The sequence below is a fragment of the Mytilus trossulus genome, chromosome 1 (assembly GCF_036588685.1).
Source record: "Mytilus trossulus isolate FHL-02 chromosome 1, PNRI_Mtr1.1.1.hap1, whole genome shotgun sequence".
NCBI lineage: Eukaryota > Metazoa > Mollusca > Bivalvia > Mytilida > Mytilidae > Mytilus > Mytilus trossulus.
In genome coordinates this window covers 19,662,321-19,680,801 of record NC_086373.1, presented here as the reverse complement: position 1 = coordinate 19,680,801, position 18,481 = coordinate 19,662,321, and the positions used below count along the sequence as shown (strand labels likewise).

General features: G+C 32.7%; 1 protein-coding gene across 1 annotated transcript; it reads right to left on the bottom strand.

Annotated features, from left to right (window-relative positions):
• Window positions 1-3,576: 3,576 nt before the first annotated feature.
• Window positions 3,577-17,079, bottom strand: LOC134706971 (protein rolling stone-like). Its single transcript, XM_063566376.1, has 4 exons — window positions 16,667-17,079; window positions 12,973-13,201; window positions 4,870-4,998; window positions 3,577-4,543 (listed from the first exon to the last, which is right to left on the bottom strand). The coding sequence occupies exons 1-4, from the start codon at window positions 16,787-16,789 to the stop codon at window positions 4,110-4,112; spliced, it is 915 nt and encodes a 304-aa protein (XP_063422446.1). The 5' UTR covers window positions 16,790-17,079; the 3' UTR covers window positions 3,577-4,109.
• Between the last annotated feature and the right edge of the window lie 1,402 nt (window positions 17,080-18,481).

Here is an 18,481-nt window from a genome sequence, read left to right as displayed (position 1 = left end):
TCCAGTATTTTGTGTCGAAGAGTTGATTTGACGCAAAATAATATCGTGACGGATGCTAAATGATCTGATAGCGAAACTTAATTTCCATTTCTACCAAATTTTGAATATGTAAAGGATAAAGTTTTGAATAACTCAATGCGATTATGCAGATTTCAATTTGATTTTCGGGATATTGTTGAAATTTGATTAAAATATCTTCTTGAGAAATTTTGAATCGATAAGCTTACAAATTTTCTAGCAGTTGTGAACAGTTGCATGACAAAATTCTGTGCAGTTTATATTGTCATTCAATAACTAATCTTATTATACAAAACGCAAAGTTCACAGAAAAAAGTGTCAATGCAGTATTTATATTAAGATTATTGGACTAATAATGAGAAATAGTTTCCTCGAGTGGTATACCATATTATACGTGCTTGCAATTTCAATATGATATAGATATAATAATTATAAAAGGGACATTAAACATTCTATTTTGTATATATCACATTGTAAGTGCTATGGCCCCCAAAAGGTACATTATTGTAGTAACGTCTACTTTTGTAGCATATATATAAGCATATATAATTTTAGCCGCAGTCTTTTAATCAGAAAATCGATGCTTCAAGGGGGTGTCGATGTATACCTTGTTTTATGAAATAACATATTCATGTTGATCTTTTCTTTTTCAGCCAAAGCGTTGTCACTTGTTTTTACTTTTGAATTTGAATCGATTTATATACATGTTTGAATGTCTCTCTGGTATCTTTTCGTCCCTCTTTTACATGATTGGACAATATCGGAAGTGATATCACATGCACCAGAAGAGATAACTTATCTTGGTGACCTTGTGGTTACGATCAAAGTCAAACTTTTGGAAAAGTAATATGAACAATGCGAACTTTAACAACGTTTATTCAACACTTTATACCAAAATAAATTCAACAGAAAAGTGGAAATCTTAACAAGTATATGATAATAATAATAATGAAATATATATTTTAAACAAAATTTGGAAGCAGCAACATCAATGTTTATATTTTTTTACATTGAAAAAAGGTTTAGTTTTACAATGATTATTACAAACGGGTATGCATGTCATTAGGTTAAATTATATAATGATTGTAACGAACAGGTACACACATTTCATTAGGCAGTACATTACATGGTTATCGAATGTAGCAGAATATGAACGACGAAATATTTTTATCAAAGTTAGGATGCCAATTCGCAAAAAAAAAAAAACTTAACATTTTCTTGAAAAAATGAAATAATACATAAATTTCATTAAACGACAGTTGAGAGGGATTACACTTAGATAAACCATGTTGCCGAAACTACATGTTGCGCAAAAATATCATCAAAATTATAATATGAACATATGTGAAAAAAGTAAAATCATAAAAATACTAAACTCCGACGAAAGTTCAATCGGAAAGTCCCTAATCAAATGGCAAAATCAACTGACAAAACATATCAAACAAATGGCAACCACACGTATTAAATGCCAAATTCTGAATGCACTCGGTTTGTTTTAATCATACAAAATTATTTGATTCATCTTGACAATTTAAGACCCCATGTAAGCAAAGTTAAATAGCATTAGTAAATCCGAATTTATAAAGTAGTTGTTTATGTTCTTTCATTACAAGAAAGACACAAATTTGACAAATTTTACAGAATTGCCTTTTACATGTGCGCTAAATCAGAGAATTTGTACATAAATATAGAAAGAATTTCCTGAAACAAGCTCAGCCTAGATATTTGTTTAATCATCGGCTTTCCTTCTTAAGTAGTAAACTAGTTATATATATTTGTTTTGGGACCAGCTGAAGGGTGTAGGAATTTCTCGCTGCATTGAAGACGTATTGGTGACCTTCTGTTGTTTGTTCTGTGGTCGGGTTGTTTTCTCTTTGACACATTCCCCATTTCCATTCTAAATTTTATTAAATACTTAAATTGAAAGAATTTCTTGAACTGTCTCTATGGCGCACAACAAACTGACAAAAAAAATCGCGTGTCCAAAGACGGTGCAACATCGCCTTTCCGATTGGAATCTGTAAAAAAAACCATCACTGACGCCAAAAGGGTTAACAGAATCTAACATATAGTAACTGAGAAAATCATCTAAACAACACTGGTCATATTGGCTGCAACACAGAGTTATGCAACTTTTGCATTACTATTCTTGCACTCGTAGTCGTCGTGAATAAATAAAATACATACAGATTACTTTAAAACATCATTTAACTGATTTTAATTTTTATACGTATCATACATTAAAGCGTGTCTCGTAAAAATAAATATAATGACACAATTATCAAGTTCTAATAAACAGATTGTCTCTATAAAAAGAATAAATTATAGGCGAACCTAAATCAATTCTACATCAACCGATCGAATATGTCTGCATAACATAAGTCCAACCGGTGATTTACGATAGTCAAATAGAGTTAGAAACTGAATTATCATATAAATATAGGAAGATGTGGTATGAGTGCCAATGAGACAACTCTCCAGCCAAATAACAATTTATAAAAGTAAACCATTTTAGGTCAAGGTACGGCCTTCAACACGGAGCTTTGGCTCACACCAAACAACAAGCTATCATTTCCCAACCTTGGACTTTACTGGTGTACTTTTAAAATTGTTGTCACCAATCAATAGACTATAATTACAAGCATTATTTTAGACCTTTACAGTTTGAAGATGTTCTATTTAAAGAACATTACAAACTGAAATATTTCAGCAGTCAATGCTACATAATGACATTCTACTAACCTCTTCAATGGGATTTAGAATGACAAAACAATAAACTAATTATATAAACAATTGATTCATTAAAACGTCATATAAACCATAATCGTCATGTTCAATCCAAGGCGACTACTTAATTAAATGAGTATAATATTGTTGTTAGTTCAGAGTGTGCTATAAAGTTGATATAGAAAAGTAATACTAAAGATAAATACATCGTTCATTTACATGCACAGCCAACACTTATAAAAATAAAGCTTTACTACATATTGACAGTATACAACTAGATACAGTAACACTTGATTTAACAAAACTATTGTAGTAAGTATTATATACCAGATCCCTCTCTTGAGCATGAGCAAAGCATACCATATCATTCTTTTGAATGCAGAACCTTGTTTCCTCCATTATTTGATCTGATTAAGGGGGGATAGAATTTAAAAAAGATACTTTTTAAAACACTGCACGTTTTTTTCACAAGTGTCTGTCAAACTACTTATAGTTGATGAAATTATTCCGGTAAATTGAGTGGTTCAAATTTCTTGAAATCTTGATATTTTTGTCATGCAACTGGTAAAGTAAATATTTTGTCAAAATTTCATAAAAATTTAGCAGCCAAATTTATTTTATTCAAATTGTTAAGTACCACCTTTATCATTTATATTACGGTCAATCATATTATGTCAATCCATGGAAATATTTTATCAATATAATACTTTCATGTATGAAACTGAATAAAACACATTTTAAAGAAATATTAAGGTCAATCATAGTATATCCAGAGACATATATAATACATATATGTATTATATGAGACATATAATACATATATGTATTATATGTCCCTGGTATATCTATATATGTAAATAATAATAAGTGTGGACACAAATTAGTGTGGATAGTATGTTTGGATGTTTGACGGTGTTTTCTTACAAAAAGAGTACTCTGGTTATTCCCCATAGCCTTCTATGTTGTTCCCAGTGATAGCCAACATGTACCAAACACTGAAAATAGCAGTGTCTGCTAAGTTGATATTGAGTTTTAATGTTAAATATATATAGGAAGATGTGGTATGAGTGCCAATGTGACAACTCCATCCAAGTCATAATTTGTAAACGTAGGTCATTATAGGTCAATACAAATTGTCATGAATGAAACACAACTTTTAGTCAGTGCTTACTGTTCACAGATTTAATTTAGCTAGACACTGCTTTTAATTTCAAATCTACATATTGGTATATATCTATATAAGTATGTCAATCATACTACTGAATAACAATCATCTTTAAGAAATATGAGTGATTATTAAAATACTTAAGTATTACAAACAAAATGTCGTTACAATTAAATCCTAGGCTAAGGAGCAGTTTGTATCAAGAAAAATCTGGTTGCTGGTCCTTTCCCATAGTTGAATACTTCGGAGTTTCTGTCATTATGCTTTGCATTTCAGAATACGGTTCATTCTCTCGTCCAAAGAATGTTTTTGAATATATCCAACGCCTGAATTTATACAATTCGTACAAAATAATTTGACTTAGCACGGATTCAATCATGCATAACATACATGTGATTACAGCTTCCTGAGGATGATCCCAGTTTAGAACGTTGTACGCGTAGTGTCTTCCCTCTAAAATTGTTCCGTTATTCAGGAAGTAGAGTGCGTTAAAAAGCGAATATATAGACCCCAACATGACTGGAATAAACATGTGTAAAATCCGGATTGGTGTTGCTGATATCATTAAATCAAAGATAACAAATACTGTGTTTAGAGTGTGCTTCAATCGGCTCATGTCTGTCATAAGGATTGCTGAAAATAGAAGCAAAAATATATGTTAAATACCTTAAACTGTATATTTTACTTCGTTTATACATATTCGTAGGACAGCTGTCAAAGTTAAACTTATCACTTCAGTTAATGTTCAGATTGTAATTTTACGTCGTTTAAGGTGAAGGTCAGATTGGAACACAACAAGGTTCACTTCATTCGGCTTTATTTCTATTCATTCACGTTTTACTTAACTTTCAAGTATCTAAATAGCGATGATGGAATTGCAGATCATTCTATTTCTTATAATATTTCAATCTTGAATGTAGTTGTATTACAAAACCCTTTCAAATTCTAATGAAATATACCTGTATGGTCAAGAAAGGCTATGAATGACCAGTAAGATATAGTCACTACTATTGCAGAATTATAGCCTAGATTTTGAAGAACCCATTGAAGCTTTAAAGATGGTGGCATCTTTTCAAACGACTGTCTATCTGCAAAAGAAAATACAATGTCTTTCTTTAAATCTTTTTAATTTATTCCAAAATAAATGTAAATTCTAAATTATGCATACAATATCAATGCAGATGTGTTTCATATTAGTAAACTAACATATTAATCAATAAATATTTTAAAGAACACATGTACACCGTTTAGAATATTGAATAATCTACACTAAATTCACTCGAGAATCCATAAGGTATATTTCTCGTTTGGTAGTATCAAATCAAAAAGGCCAAACCAAAATCGTTTCCGACACTAAGACCAATGTTGTCTCATTCTTAGAATTAGTGAATCGGAAAAGAAGAAGAGTATAAAGGATCGAGAAAATCAAGAAAGCGACTTGCTAGGACTGTTGAAAATATCAGACACTGTTTTATCAGAAATTTTATTAAGGCGGCAACGTTACCAGTTGAGTGACAATGTATTTCAATCCAATCATAATAGGGAATTTAATGTTGTCGTGGTGATAATGATATCATTGTCACACTTGTAAAGTGAATTTCCTCCTTTCCCTCGAATGTGACCAGCATAATTATGCTCATCACAAGCTTTGTACTAACAAGAGAAACACGTTGGGGTGCCATGTATGGAGCAGGATCTGCTAACTCTCTCAGAGCACATAGGATTATATCTGGTGTTGGCAAGGTTTGTGTTGCCCAGTCTAGTTTTCCTGTGTTGTATTTTTGAATAGTTTTTTGTGCTTTGGTCTTTTTCTTTCCTTTTTTGTCACAGCGTTGTCAGTTTATTTTCAACTTGTAGGTTTGAATGTCAATTGGTACCTGTCGACTCTCGTTTTCATTTGTGACAATCGTGTCTCGCGTTTTGGACTTTTAAGAAACATTCCTTAATAGTGAGTTTTTTGGTAGAAAATGACAGTAAAAAAGACAAGTCCCATTAAAAGTGGTAACGTTCTAAAATGCGTAAAATCAAATTCTCCAGGTACACTAATGCTAGTAATTATCTCTTATGCCTAGTATGGTCAAAGTTAAATTGAAACAGTACTTTATGTTTGTATTCACTACTTTATGAGTGATTATGTATAGAGACATGTTTAAACATAATATCAACCTTTCACATTCCAAAACTCAATTTATTTTCATTTTCTAGACAACTAATGACATGAAAATCAATAAGACTGTATTTCTAGAGATTATGCTGCCACCACTGATAGTGTTTTTACATTAAGTTCTTCCTAAAAGCTGACAATTACAAAGTGATTTATAATAAGTCTCTCACTTCAGAAAATACACATTTGAATGTCTTAACAATCAATTATGTTCTCCAATGTTGTAACGATGTGTGTATGGAAGGTTCGTAGCACAATCATCCTTCAAGCATTGAATATCAATTTCCGGAAAGTCATTTCCAAACCCTGAATTTATATTATATCTTTGATAATGAAGACCGACAGAAAAATGTGCTTGAAATAAATGAGCATTATACCACAGATGAGTATATTTATTTCTCTTGTACTGGGCTGAATTATACTTATCCTACCAGTTGCTTATGTGGCTTTTTTTTATAATCAACGTGTGGTTTGTTTGATTTCAGTTGTGGATTTATCAAAACTCATTCATTATTTCACAATTTAGCTCACCTGTCCTAAAAGGCCAAGTGAGCTTTTCCCATCACTTGGCGTCCGGCGTCCGTCGTCGTCGTCGTCGTCGTCGTCCTGCGTCCGTCGTCGTTAACTTTTACAAAAATCTTCTCCTCTGAAACTACTAAGCCAAATTTTACCAAACTTAGCCACAATCATCATTGATGTATCTAGTTTAAAAACTGTGTTTTTTTACCTGGCCAACCAAACAAGATGGCCGCCACGGCTAAAAATAGAACATTGAGGTTAAATGCAGTTTTTGGTTATTAATCAAAAACCAAAGCATTTAGAGCAAATCTGACAAGGGGTAAAATTGTTTATCTGGTCAAGATCTATCTGCCCTGAAATTTAAAGATAAATGGGAAAACCCGTTGTTGGGTTGCTGCCCCTGAATTGGTAATTTTAAGGAAATTTTGCTGTTTTGGATATTATCTTGAATATTATTATGGATAGAGATAAACTGTTAAAAGCAAAAATGTTCAGCAAAGTAAGATTTACAAATAAGTCAACGGGACCAAAATGGTCAGTTGACCCCTTTAGGAGGTATTGCCCTTTATAGTCAATTTTTAACCATTTTTCATAAATCTTAGTTAACTTTTACAAAAATCTTCTCCTCTGAAACTACTGGGCCAAATTTTACCAAACATAGCCAGAATCATTATTACAAATGTATTAGGCTATCTAGTTTAAAAATTGTGTTTTGTGACCGGGCAAACCAACCAAGATGGCCGCTACGGTTGAAAATAGAACATAGGGGTAAAATGCAGTTTTTGGCTTATAACTTAAAAACCAAAGCATTTAGAGCAAATCTGACAAGGGGTTAAATTGTTAATCTGGTCAAGATCTATCTGCCCTGAATCGGACAACTCGTTGTTAGGTTGCTGCCCCTAAATTGGCAATTTAAAGGAAATTTTGTTGTTTTGGGTTATTATCTTGAATATTATTATAGATGAAGATAAACTGTAAACAGCAATAATGTACAGCAATTTAAGACTCACAAATGAGACAAAATGACCAAAATGGTCAATTGACCCCCTAAGAAGTTATTGGTCCTTTATAATCAATTTTTAACAATTTTCATAAAATTTGTAAATGTTTACTAACATTTTCCACTGAAACTACACGGACAAGTTCTTTATAGATAGAGATAATTGTAAGCAGCAAGAATGTTCAGTAAAGTAAGATGTACAAACACATCACAATAACCTAAACACAATTTTGTCATGAATTGTCTGCTTCCTTTGTTTAATTCACATACACCAAGGTGAGCGACACAGGCTCTTTAGAGCCTCTAGTTATAAATAACAGGGAGAATATAACTTACCGAGTTTGTTAACGGGTTACCAACATTTAGAATCCAGAGGATATATATAACAATATGACAATCCAGAAACAAATAGACTTGTACCGACCATTATATGACAATCCAGGAACAAATAGACTTGTACCGACCATTATATGGCAATCCAGGAACAAATAGACTTGTACCGACCATTATATGACAATCCAGGAACAGATAGACTTGTACCGACCATTATATGACAATCCAGGAACAGATAGACTTGTACCGACCATTATATGACAATCCAGGAACAAATAGACTTGTACCGACCATTATATGACAATCCAGGAACAAATAGACTTGTACCGACCATTATATGACAATCCAGGAACAAATAGACTTGTACCGACCATTATATGACAATCCAGGAACAAATAGACTTGTACCGACCATTATATGACAATCCAGGAACAAATAGACTTGTACCGATCATTCTAACATGACGTCCTTCAAACGCTTTGAGTACACACCCGTGGTAAAATATGAATATATTGCATTGGCTGTTCCGATCGTACTCCCACGTCATATGTTTTTTTATGAATGAAGTACCCGACGTCATAGAATGATGACGTTATAATTTTAGCATTTTACGGGAAAATACACGCTTCTGATAACGAAATTCATCACAACAAGGAAACGTCAACAAACGATGCTAAAATGTGGTATACGCCCATTTTTTTATACACAGAAGACATATAAGTTAATTATCATTTAAATTCATCCAAATCTATCTAAATAAGTTTTGTGAATAGTTTGAGCATGTCACTTTTTCTGTTTGTTCCGTTCTTTTACACCAATCTAAAAGTGAGTTAATTTGTGAGAACGGCAAATAATAATCTCCACCTAGAGCGCTTCGATTGTACTCCCACGTCATATGCTTTTTATGAATGAGATACCCGACGTCATAGAACAATGACGTTAGAATATAAGCATTTTACGGGAAAATACACGCTTGCGAATCCGAAAATCATCAAAGGAAACATACACAAATGATGCTAAAATGTGGCAAAAGCCCTTAATTGTACATCATATAAGACATATAAATAAATTAGCATTCAAATTCATCCAAAACTGTCTAAATACATTATTTTAAATAGTTTAAGCATGTCACTTATGCAGTATGCTCCGTTCTTTTACGCTAGTTTATTAGTGCGTTTATTTATGGGAACGGCAAATATTTGCCTACACCTAGAGCGCTTCGATCCAAAAGAATTGCCGTATGTGTCCTATCAGAATCGAAATAAATCATGGGGGCTTGAATATATCTAGATTTTACCACGGGTTGTCCCTTTATGCCGATATTTTACCCCTCGCTTTCGCTCAGGGGTAAAATATTTGTCATAAAGGGCCAACCCGTGGTAAAATCACGATATATTCAAGCCCCATGAATTATTTCTTAATAATATGACAATCCAGGAACAAATAGACTTGTACCGACCATTATATGACAATCAAGGAACAAATAGACTCGTACCGGCCATTATATGACAATCCAGGAACAAATAGACTCGTACCGGCCATTATATGACAAATCCAGGAACAAATAGACTCGTACCGGCCATTATATGACAATCCAGGAACAGATAGACTTGTACCGACCATTATATGACAATCCAGGAACAGATAGACTTGTACCGACCATTATATGACAATCCAGGAACAAATAGACTTGTACCGACCATTATATGACAATCCAGGAACAAATAGACTTGTACCGGCCATTATATGACAATCCAGGAATAAATAGACTTGTACCGACCATTATATGACAATCCAGGAACAAATAGACTTGTACCGACCATTATATGACAATCCAGGAACAGATAGACTTGTACCGACCATTATATGACAATCCAGGAACAAATAGACTCGTACCGGCCATTATATGACAATCCAGGAATAAATAGACTTGTACCGACCATCATATGACAATCCAGGAACAAATAGACTTGTACCGACCATTATATGACAATCCAGGAATAAATAGACTTGTACCGACCATTATATGACAATCAAGGAACAAATAGACTCGTACCGGCCATTATATGACAATCCAGGAACAAATAGATTCGTACCGGCCATTATATGACAAATCCAGGAACAAATAGACTCGTACCGGCCATTATATGACAATCCAGGAACAGATAGACTCGTACCGGCCATTATATGACAATCCAGGAACAAATAGACTTGTACCGACCATTATATGACAATCCAGGAACAAATAGACTCGTACCGGCCATTATATGACAAATCCAGGAACAAATAGACTCGTACCGGCCATTATATGACAATCCAGGAACAGATAGACTCGTACCGGCCATTATATGACAATCCAGGAACAGATAGACTCGTACCGGCCATTATATGACAATCCAGGAACAAATAGACTTGTACCGACCATTATATGACAATCCAGGAACAAATAGACTCGTACCGGCCATTATATGACAAATCCAGGAACAAATAGACTCGTACCGGCCATTATATGACAATCCAGGAACAGATAGACTTGTACCGACCATTATATGACAATCCAGGAACAGATAGACTTGTACCGACCATTATATGACAATCCAGGAACAAATAGACTTGTACCGACCATTATATGACAATCCAGGAACAAATAGACTCGTACCGGCCATTATATGACAATCCAGGAATAAATAGACTTGTACCGACCATTATATGACAATCCAGGAACAAATAGACTTGTACCGACCATTATATGACAACCGAAGGAACAAATAGAATTGTGCCGACTATTATCTGACAAATTTTAGCTCATTCAAACCGTTTTAAATAATGAACACACAATATGGGCCTGTGACTACTAACATTAGTGTTACATGTCGTGCATTATTGTAGATTGCGCATTTATAATCAACTTTGTTACATTCTGACTGACTTGTAGCATTACATCCATAGAAACGAAGATTGAGCGAATTAGCTTTTTTTTCTGAAAATGTAATGAAATTACTTAAAGGTGGTTTGAATATTAACAACTGTCATATCTCAGAATATCTGTCATCCTGTTCTTGTCAATTATTTGAAGGATGTGTTAATGTCAAGCTAGCCTTTTTTTGAAAGCATCTACTTGTGTTCAATAAGACACTATACTAGTAATTACATTAGATGTATGCTTCACTATAATATGTTATTCTGATTGGTTACACTGCAATCTCGCGTTATTCCTTGCGATGTTTTGCATTACACAAAAAATTTATCATTTATGATGACAAGAGGTCCCACAATAAAGTGCACAGATAAATTAAATAAAAACTTGATAAAAAACGTGTTTTCATGATCCTAGCTAAAAAATGTAATCAAAAGTATTGAATGCTTCTTTTTATAAATTCATACGGTTGTAAAGCGTTGACCGTGTGCACATTTTTAGAAGGAAGCGCGGAACTTCCGCCCTTCATACAAAATGTACTTCGGTCAACGCTTTTACAACCCTATGAAGTTACAAAACGAAGCATCCAATTCTTAAGTGCGTTGCTTTATATGCCAGCGTGAACGGTCAGGCGAGATGATTGTAGTCATGGTAGTATATAATACTTTAATTAATGAGATGTAGCCTTGTTATATTTGGGCGATATTGTTAGACCAAACAGCTCTTTGGTTGACCATTAATTATCCTCCGAATCAATAATGCAATGACATATATAAAGGTCAAATGTGTTAGCAAGTAAATTCTGCTTATCATCTAAACTACAGCTTCTTAAAAACCTCTATCTTTGTTCTGGTTTCCTAATAAGTTACGTCTGATGATATTAATGGCATTTTATATCGTTTATCATAGTTTGCACGCCTCAGTCGATTTAATGGTATGAAGTCGTATCTATGTACTAGACTTTATTAAATGTCCAATTATTGTGGAATCAATGTGCTTCTTAGTTAGCAAAATATCTGCACGATTACAACGATTTCATAATGAAGAAAACTGATGAAACAAGCCACACATACTGTACATTAGTCAGCCATTGTGGATGTCTTATGTCCCCAGTTTTGTTTGTTTGTTTGTTTGTTTGTGTGATATATCAAATTTATACTTGTTATAGAGTTTGTTTTACTGGTTGTACATAAAACCATCACATCAATAATTTAATAGTAATTTGGTGTTCACTAGTGAAAATTGTTTATGTTTTTTTCTATATGTTATATGTTTTTGTGTAAAATCTTTCATCGAAGGGCATCTTTATCAAAATCAAAAAAATTGCATACCAAAGCATATTTTTGTCCGGTAGACTTTATAATTAATTCAAGATAATTCAAAAACCGCGGTAAAACTGGAAACAACAAACCATGAGGATTTTAAGACGCCAACAGGTTATGCTAATATAGGATTTAGACGGTTCCTTAGCTAGTACTAGTATTCGTCTGTCTGTCAGGTATTTTTGCTAGAATAAAATAATTTAATTTCTAAAATCTGTATCTTATCTTTGGCTTAACTAAAGATTCATTCGTCTGAGTTAAATTGAATTTATTGATCTTGTTTTCCTCCGAGCTGTCATCCGTATTTAATATTCGTATCTGAGAACTACAAGATAAATTTTCTCAGTCTTTGGCTTGCAATTAATTGCTTTGGTTGCGAGGTATTTATTAGCATTGCTTTAAAACAAGAAGAAAATCAATCTTCAAGCTGAAGTATCAAAGATAGCATAGAATTAAATATTGAAAGACTTTTTATTTGTCTAACGCTTTAAAAAGAAGAAATTATGTAACACATATAACTGCTTATTATCGATATTAGATAAGTATGCTTCATGACCACATAGTTTGAATACTATTTCAATGATAGGATAAATAACTTGCTCGACTCGCAAATGTGATGTATTTATACTCACAGCACCGTCAAACCCGGAACTAATTTTACATGATAGTGTGTGAAACGTGCGTTTCTGGATCAACCATCATTAGCAAAATTTAGGATGAAAAGACTGGGAATATTCTATCAAGTTCAAAGCAAAGAAACTCAGTAATGGTGAACATTTTAAAAATATCAATACTCATTGTACCTACCTACACAGGATGCAGCTCGAGTAGTATAGAACATAACACACACTGCATGAAAACACGTGCTCAGTACTAATAGCACGAAACTCCAGTTTGTAGCATATACCAGGTATAACCATATTCTATCATGGTAAAACTTTTGAGATTCGTACATGAGATCGGCTACTATCCATCCTACCATCAGTACAGCAACTGTTACACGGTACACCGCATATCCTTTATGATTAATTGGCCACTGTAATAGTATAATAGTCAAATATATCAAGAGAGCAGTAACCCAACGACAGCAACAATCACAAAATACATTCAGAGGTCAACATATATACGAAGTTACACTGTGCCAACGCTATTAGAAAGTGGGTACTACCTTAAAGTTTAAAGAGACTAAAAAGGAAAAAAGTTATGGTGCCATTTCAATGTATCGCAAAGTTTTTTATCGGAGTGTACCTGTATCAAGAGCCATCAATACTATAAATAATCAGATCCGTTCAACATTTTCTTTTGTTGTTTAATTTTTGTGCTACGGCATTGTCCTTTTGTCCATCGGCAAACTAGATACATATTCAAGACTCTTTAAACTAAAGAAATTGCAAGGAAATGAGAATGTACTAACAGTATTATTATTATACCAAACGGAAATTAGCTTTGTACATAAATATTGATTGGTCAAGTTATACATTCTATTAGAACATACTTTGAGTATCAATTCCAATACTGGAGTTGTATCTCAAAAACTAATTAGACTAATAAGGCTGCATACATGAAATGGGCTAAAAATAAATGTGTCTTCCGGAAGCCGCTATATATCTAGTATCAAGTGGGTGAACCAACTTAATTGATAATAATGCAATTACGTAGACTTCTGATAAAACCCTGTCATTGGTTTATCAAAAAAAGAAAGAAAGAACGAAATTGGTTATAACAAATAAACTGAAAGCCCAAGGTGAAGCATGTTAATCGGAAGTCAAATCCCCGGAAAAAATATATATACAAATTCAACCTTATGTCATATATCAATGTTCCTTGATTTATTTTGAATTGTGTGTCTATGCTTATTTGCATGGTGTTTGTGATTGTATGGTTATTGGTTTGTTTCAAATTGTTTGTTGCTGTTTAAAAAGGGAGGCACGCTGATCATGTACATTTTTCATATAATTTAGTTTATCGGTTCATTTTCAAATGTCAGTGATTAGTTTCAAAAAACATCTTACGACGATATACGGTATGATTCTTTTGTGAAACTGATAATCGAGTATCTTTGAAGTATCAAATGATAAATTTCAATGACTCATATCAAAAACTTTATGAACAATTATGACATCATGTTGCTCGTATTTTACGTCAAATTACTGTAACCACACAACAGAAAGGATAAACATATCAAGAACACATGTTGAACACACGTCGAACACAATAATACATATCAATAAATAGGAATATTGGTTACCGTAATACAAAGAAATATATGAAAAATTGGTTTTACCTTTTAAAAATATTTAATACATCAATATGAGATAATATGAATAGGAATTTAAGGCTACAGCATTGTAAAATCGTCTTTTATAAAATTGAAAGCTAAAGTAAAACATGTTTCAACCAAAATATTTCTGTTTATGCTCTTATGTATTGAAATAACACTAGGATTCTATCAAGCTTTTTAAACCTTTTCTGTGAGTGGAACCCAGACGAAAATGTGCCTATTCTCTTGACATTTTCTGTGGGTTTTTTTCTCGAAAATATGACGGGTTGTAGACGCCAGCAATTACTACAATGTTGTAGTAAGGATTGATGTGAATGTAAATAAGGCGGATTCCATTTGTATTTACAAATTAGCTTATTTAAGAACCCTCAATAGATATCACTGATGTAATCAAAGTTAGGGTAATGTCGATGAATATTGAATGAACATAACTGATTTCTAGGCAAAGTGTGTTACATTGGCGAGCGTCAATACAACAGCTATGTGGGAGTAAATGCAAGTAATAACTGGGGGTTGTTATCATATACTCCAGTAATACAGATCAGAGAAACATACATTTGTTGTGAGTTTCTCAATGTTTTCAAAACAAAACGTTAAATGCAATTATCATAAGAATTCTTATAAATAATTTATCGTTCTGAGATTTCCACAACCAGATCCGTTTAAGTGCAATATTGTAAAGTATATATAATCGCAAGGGGGAAACCAGGCACATGAAGGTTAAATTGTTGGTCAGAGTTAAGAACTAAGGTATATTATGTGATTCAGAAGTAAAAGCGATGTCGACATAAAAAAATAGTATTCATAAGTGTATTAAGTGGTTATAACTATACATGAAATCTAACAATAATATGTGATCAGATTACTATTGAAAAAGAGAGGCGAAAGATACCAAAAGGGATTGCTGCCAAATTCAGAAGTCGTAACACGAACTAAAACTGTCATATCAACAAACGCTAAACCAAATTATTTGTTACAATTATCAATATATGCGTTCAAGATGAACAACAATTCACGAATTTTGAAATCATGACGATAAAATATACAATCCTCTTTGATCGCAGCCATTCCTTTTATTGCAGGGGAGAAAATACGCTGAAAAATCAAAATAGATATGTCTTTAGCTGTAGCAGAACTCGTTTTTATCTCAGAGTTTCAAAACATATTTTTTCACGATAAACGATGAAAAAATATAGTGTGCGTATTGCACTTTCTGTATAGATGCGGTTTAGTTCAACGTTATGCTCTTTCAGAAATGACTATCAAGAGTAGATAAACGCGCTTCCGTTCATATTAGGTTATTTTTTTCAGTTTTGTTTTCAATTTTGTATCGTGTATATCAATCATGTATTCATTTTTACAAGTATTGATAATGATGACGGAATCATGTGACTCTGACTTAACATTTGTAATGTCACATCTTAATATTGAACCACTTTAAGGATAGGGAACAACAATGTACTTGCTTTAAAGTACACTATTAAAATCAATGGCAAATTTTAGGAAAGCTATTTTAATATTTCAAGCTATAAAACCAGGTTTAATCCACAATTTTCTACATTTGAAAATGCATGTACCAAGTAAGGAATATGACAGTTTTTGTCCATTCGTTTTTGATGCGTTCTGTTATTTGATTTTGCCATGTGATTATGGACTTTCAGAATTGACTTTCCTCTTAGTTCAGTATTTTTGTGATTTTACTTTTAAAAGGACACCCTTACAATAAGCTGTAAAAGTACGAACTAAGAACACGGACACTTTAGTATGAAAATTGTGGGTTCTGCCAGTCTTGGCATGCCTATATGTTAATTTGAATAATATTAAACTGCATTTCATCAATAAACCATCAATGATCTTAAACTGGAAAAGAAGGATACACAATCAAAGATCTTGAGTCTCTTCGCACTTGAAATAGTGAGATCTGTGTTTCCCTTGTAAAACAATTGGTGCTTTCTTTCATGTCTTTCAAAGTTTAAAACTTTGAAGTCATTAGTAACTTGATATTCAAGCAAAACTAGAAATATATTTCCAAATTGTAAATACACTTAATTAGAACAAATTACAAAGAAATAATATTGAAAAGAGAAGTGGACGGATCTTTCATACCAAGCTAAAAACAAACAGAGGATGAGTAGTGTGTGGGCTCTTGACAACATAACCTACAGTACAACAGTAACTGTTTGGACATAGATAAGTTCCTTATAGTTTATAAAGACCTACCTGGGGTGTTACGAGATCTGCTGGGTTTTCATATTCCAATCCGATATTATCTGGCTTAAATTCTTGAACCAAACTTTCACAACACCTGTTCTGATCAGCGGACATACTTCTCTCCTCTTCCATCTTTCCAACAAGTTCACTTCCATATTTTGTCAAACATTTTATTATACAATATTTCCGAATGATAAGTACAGTATAACTTTGATTTTAAATTGTCTTTTCCATTTTGTAAATGGTCGATAAACCACATAGCCGCTCCATACAATGGTGTACGTTATCGTCTGCGACAGCTGTCCCCGCGAACAATGATTTGATGTGGGAAATTGAGATATTGATTTGAAGTAATCCGAGTAAAACCAATTGTAATTATTTCAATGTTTTGTTTTAAATAAATAAATATATATTTGATTCAGACTTATGTTATGATATATCTTGCATCTTTGTCTAATTTGTATTTAGATCGTGTGACGAAATATTTATAAATCGATGTCACGTCACTTAATTTTCTGTTGTCGGTGTTCCGTTTTATGGGCACATTTCATTCATGTTAAGAATAATAAATATGAATAAATTCTACCATAGTTACATTTTTTTAAGTTGTCTCAAATTAACATTGATTGATTATTTCATAAAACCAAAATTTCCTTTCGTAATTTGAATTTAAGCTAGTGGTTTTCTCATTTTATTTTAATTCTTGTTTTCTTAATTTAATTTTTCTTCATTTGTAAGCTGTAGACTCCAAAAGATTGGTACAGATATATCTCCACCATCGCCGTCAATTATGCTTCGATTAAAAATTGCATATATGATTCGCTAGTGCATGGCACTGACATCAACATCAACATGGTGCTTCTAATATGATATTACAAGGTATAAAACATGAAAACTACAAGGCTGAATTTCAAATAAAAATTTACACAACTGGAGACGAGTAAAAATGACACATGCAACCCAGGAAATCTAATTGAAATTACTTAAGTTTATTTCACCCAGATAGCATGAAAACCACAAGTCAAAATGAACAAGTCCTAGGAACAAGAGTCAGTCTGAGAGTTCTCTGATTCGATCGATAGTAAGGAGGTACATTGAATGCGTGATGAAAAATGTAGCTTTTCGTTCTGAATCTTATTGAAACGAATTTTACCTAAATCACTTAAAGGTTCCAATCTCTGAAGAAGTATTGTATTGTGAGTAGTGTGAACTGGGATATAGTCACGCGACCGGCCGCGGCGACAGAACCTTGGCCGAGTCAACTCTTAGTGAGCTAGTGAGGGCCCCAGCGGTCATACATCTGCTATAGTCAATGTATACAGCTACGATAAATATATACCAAGTTAACATTTTTATAATAATAACCATCGTCAACATCTACATGAACTTTCTATCTATTTATTTTTGTTTTTAGTTTCTATTATGTCATTAATAAATTAACATATAAAGCGTGAAGAAGACCTTTTATGTTACCCAAACATTTACATGTTATATAAAGTCTATAAAAGGAAATATGGAGTAGTGAGAAAGCATCCAACAAACTAACCATTCCATATAAGTCGTAAACAATGTAAGTTTAACGAATTCATTGGTCAAAGAAAATAAAATCAAACTAATTTTCTTAGTTCCGCTGTTCACATACTTTCCATCTATATGTATTGTTTGTTTTGAATGCGATATAGAAATAGAGTTAAAAGATAGAATAAAAAAATATATCTATATAGAAAAAGAGAATAATCAATAAATTAATATGGTTGGGTAAATGGTCTAACAAATCGAATATACATAATTTTTAAGTATAAACATGCATATTTAAGTATTAAC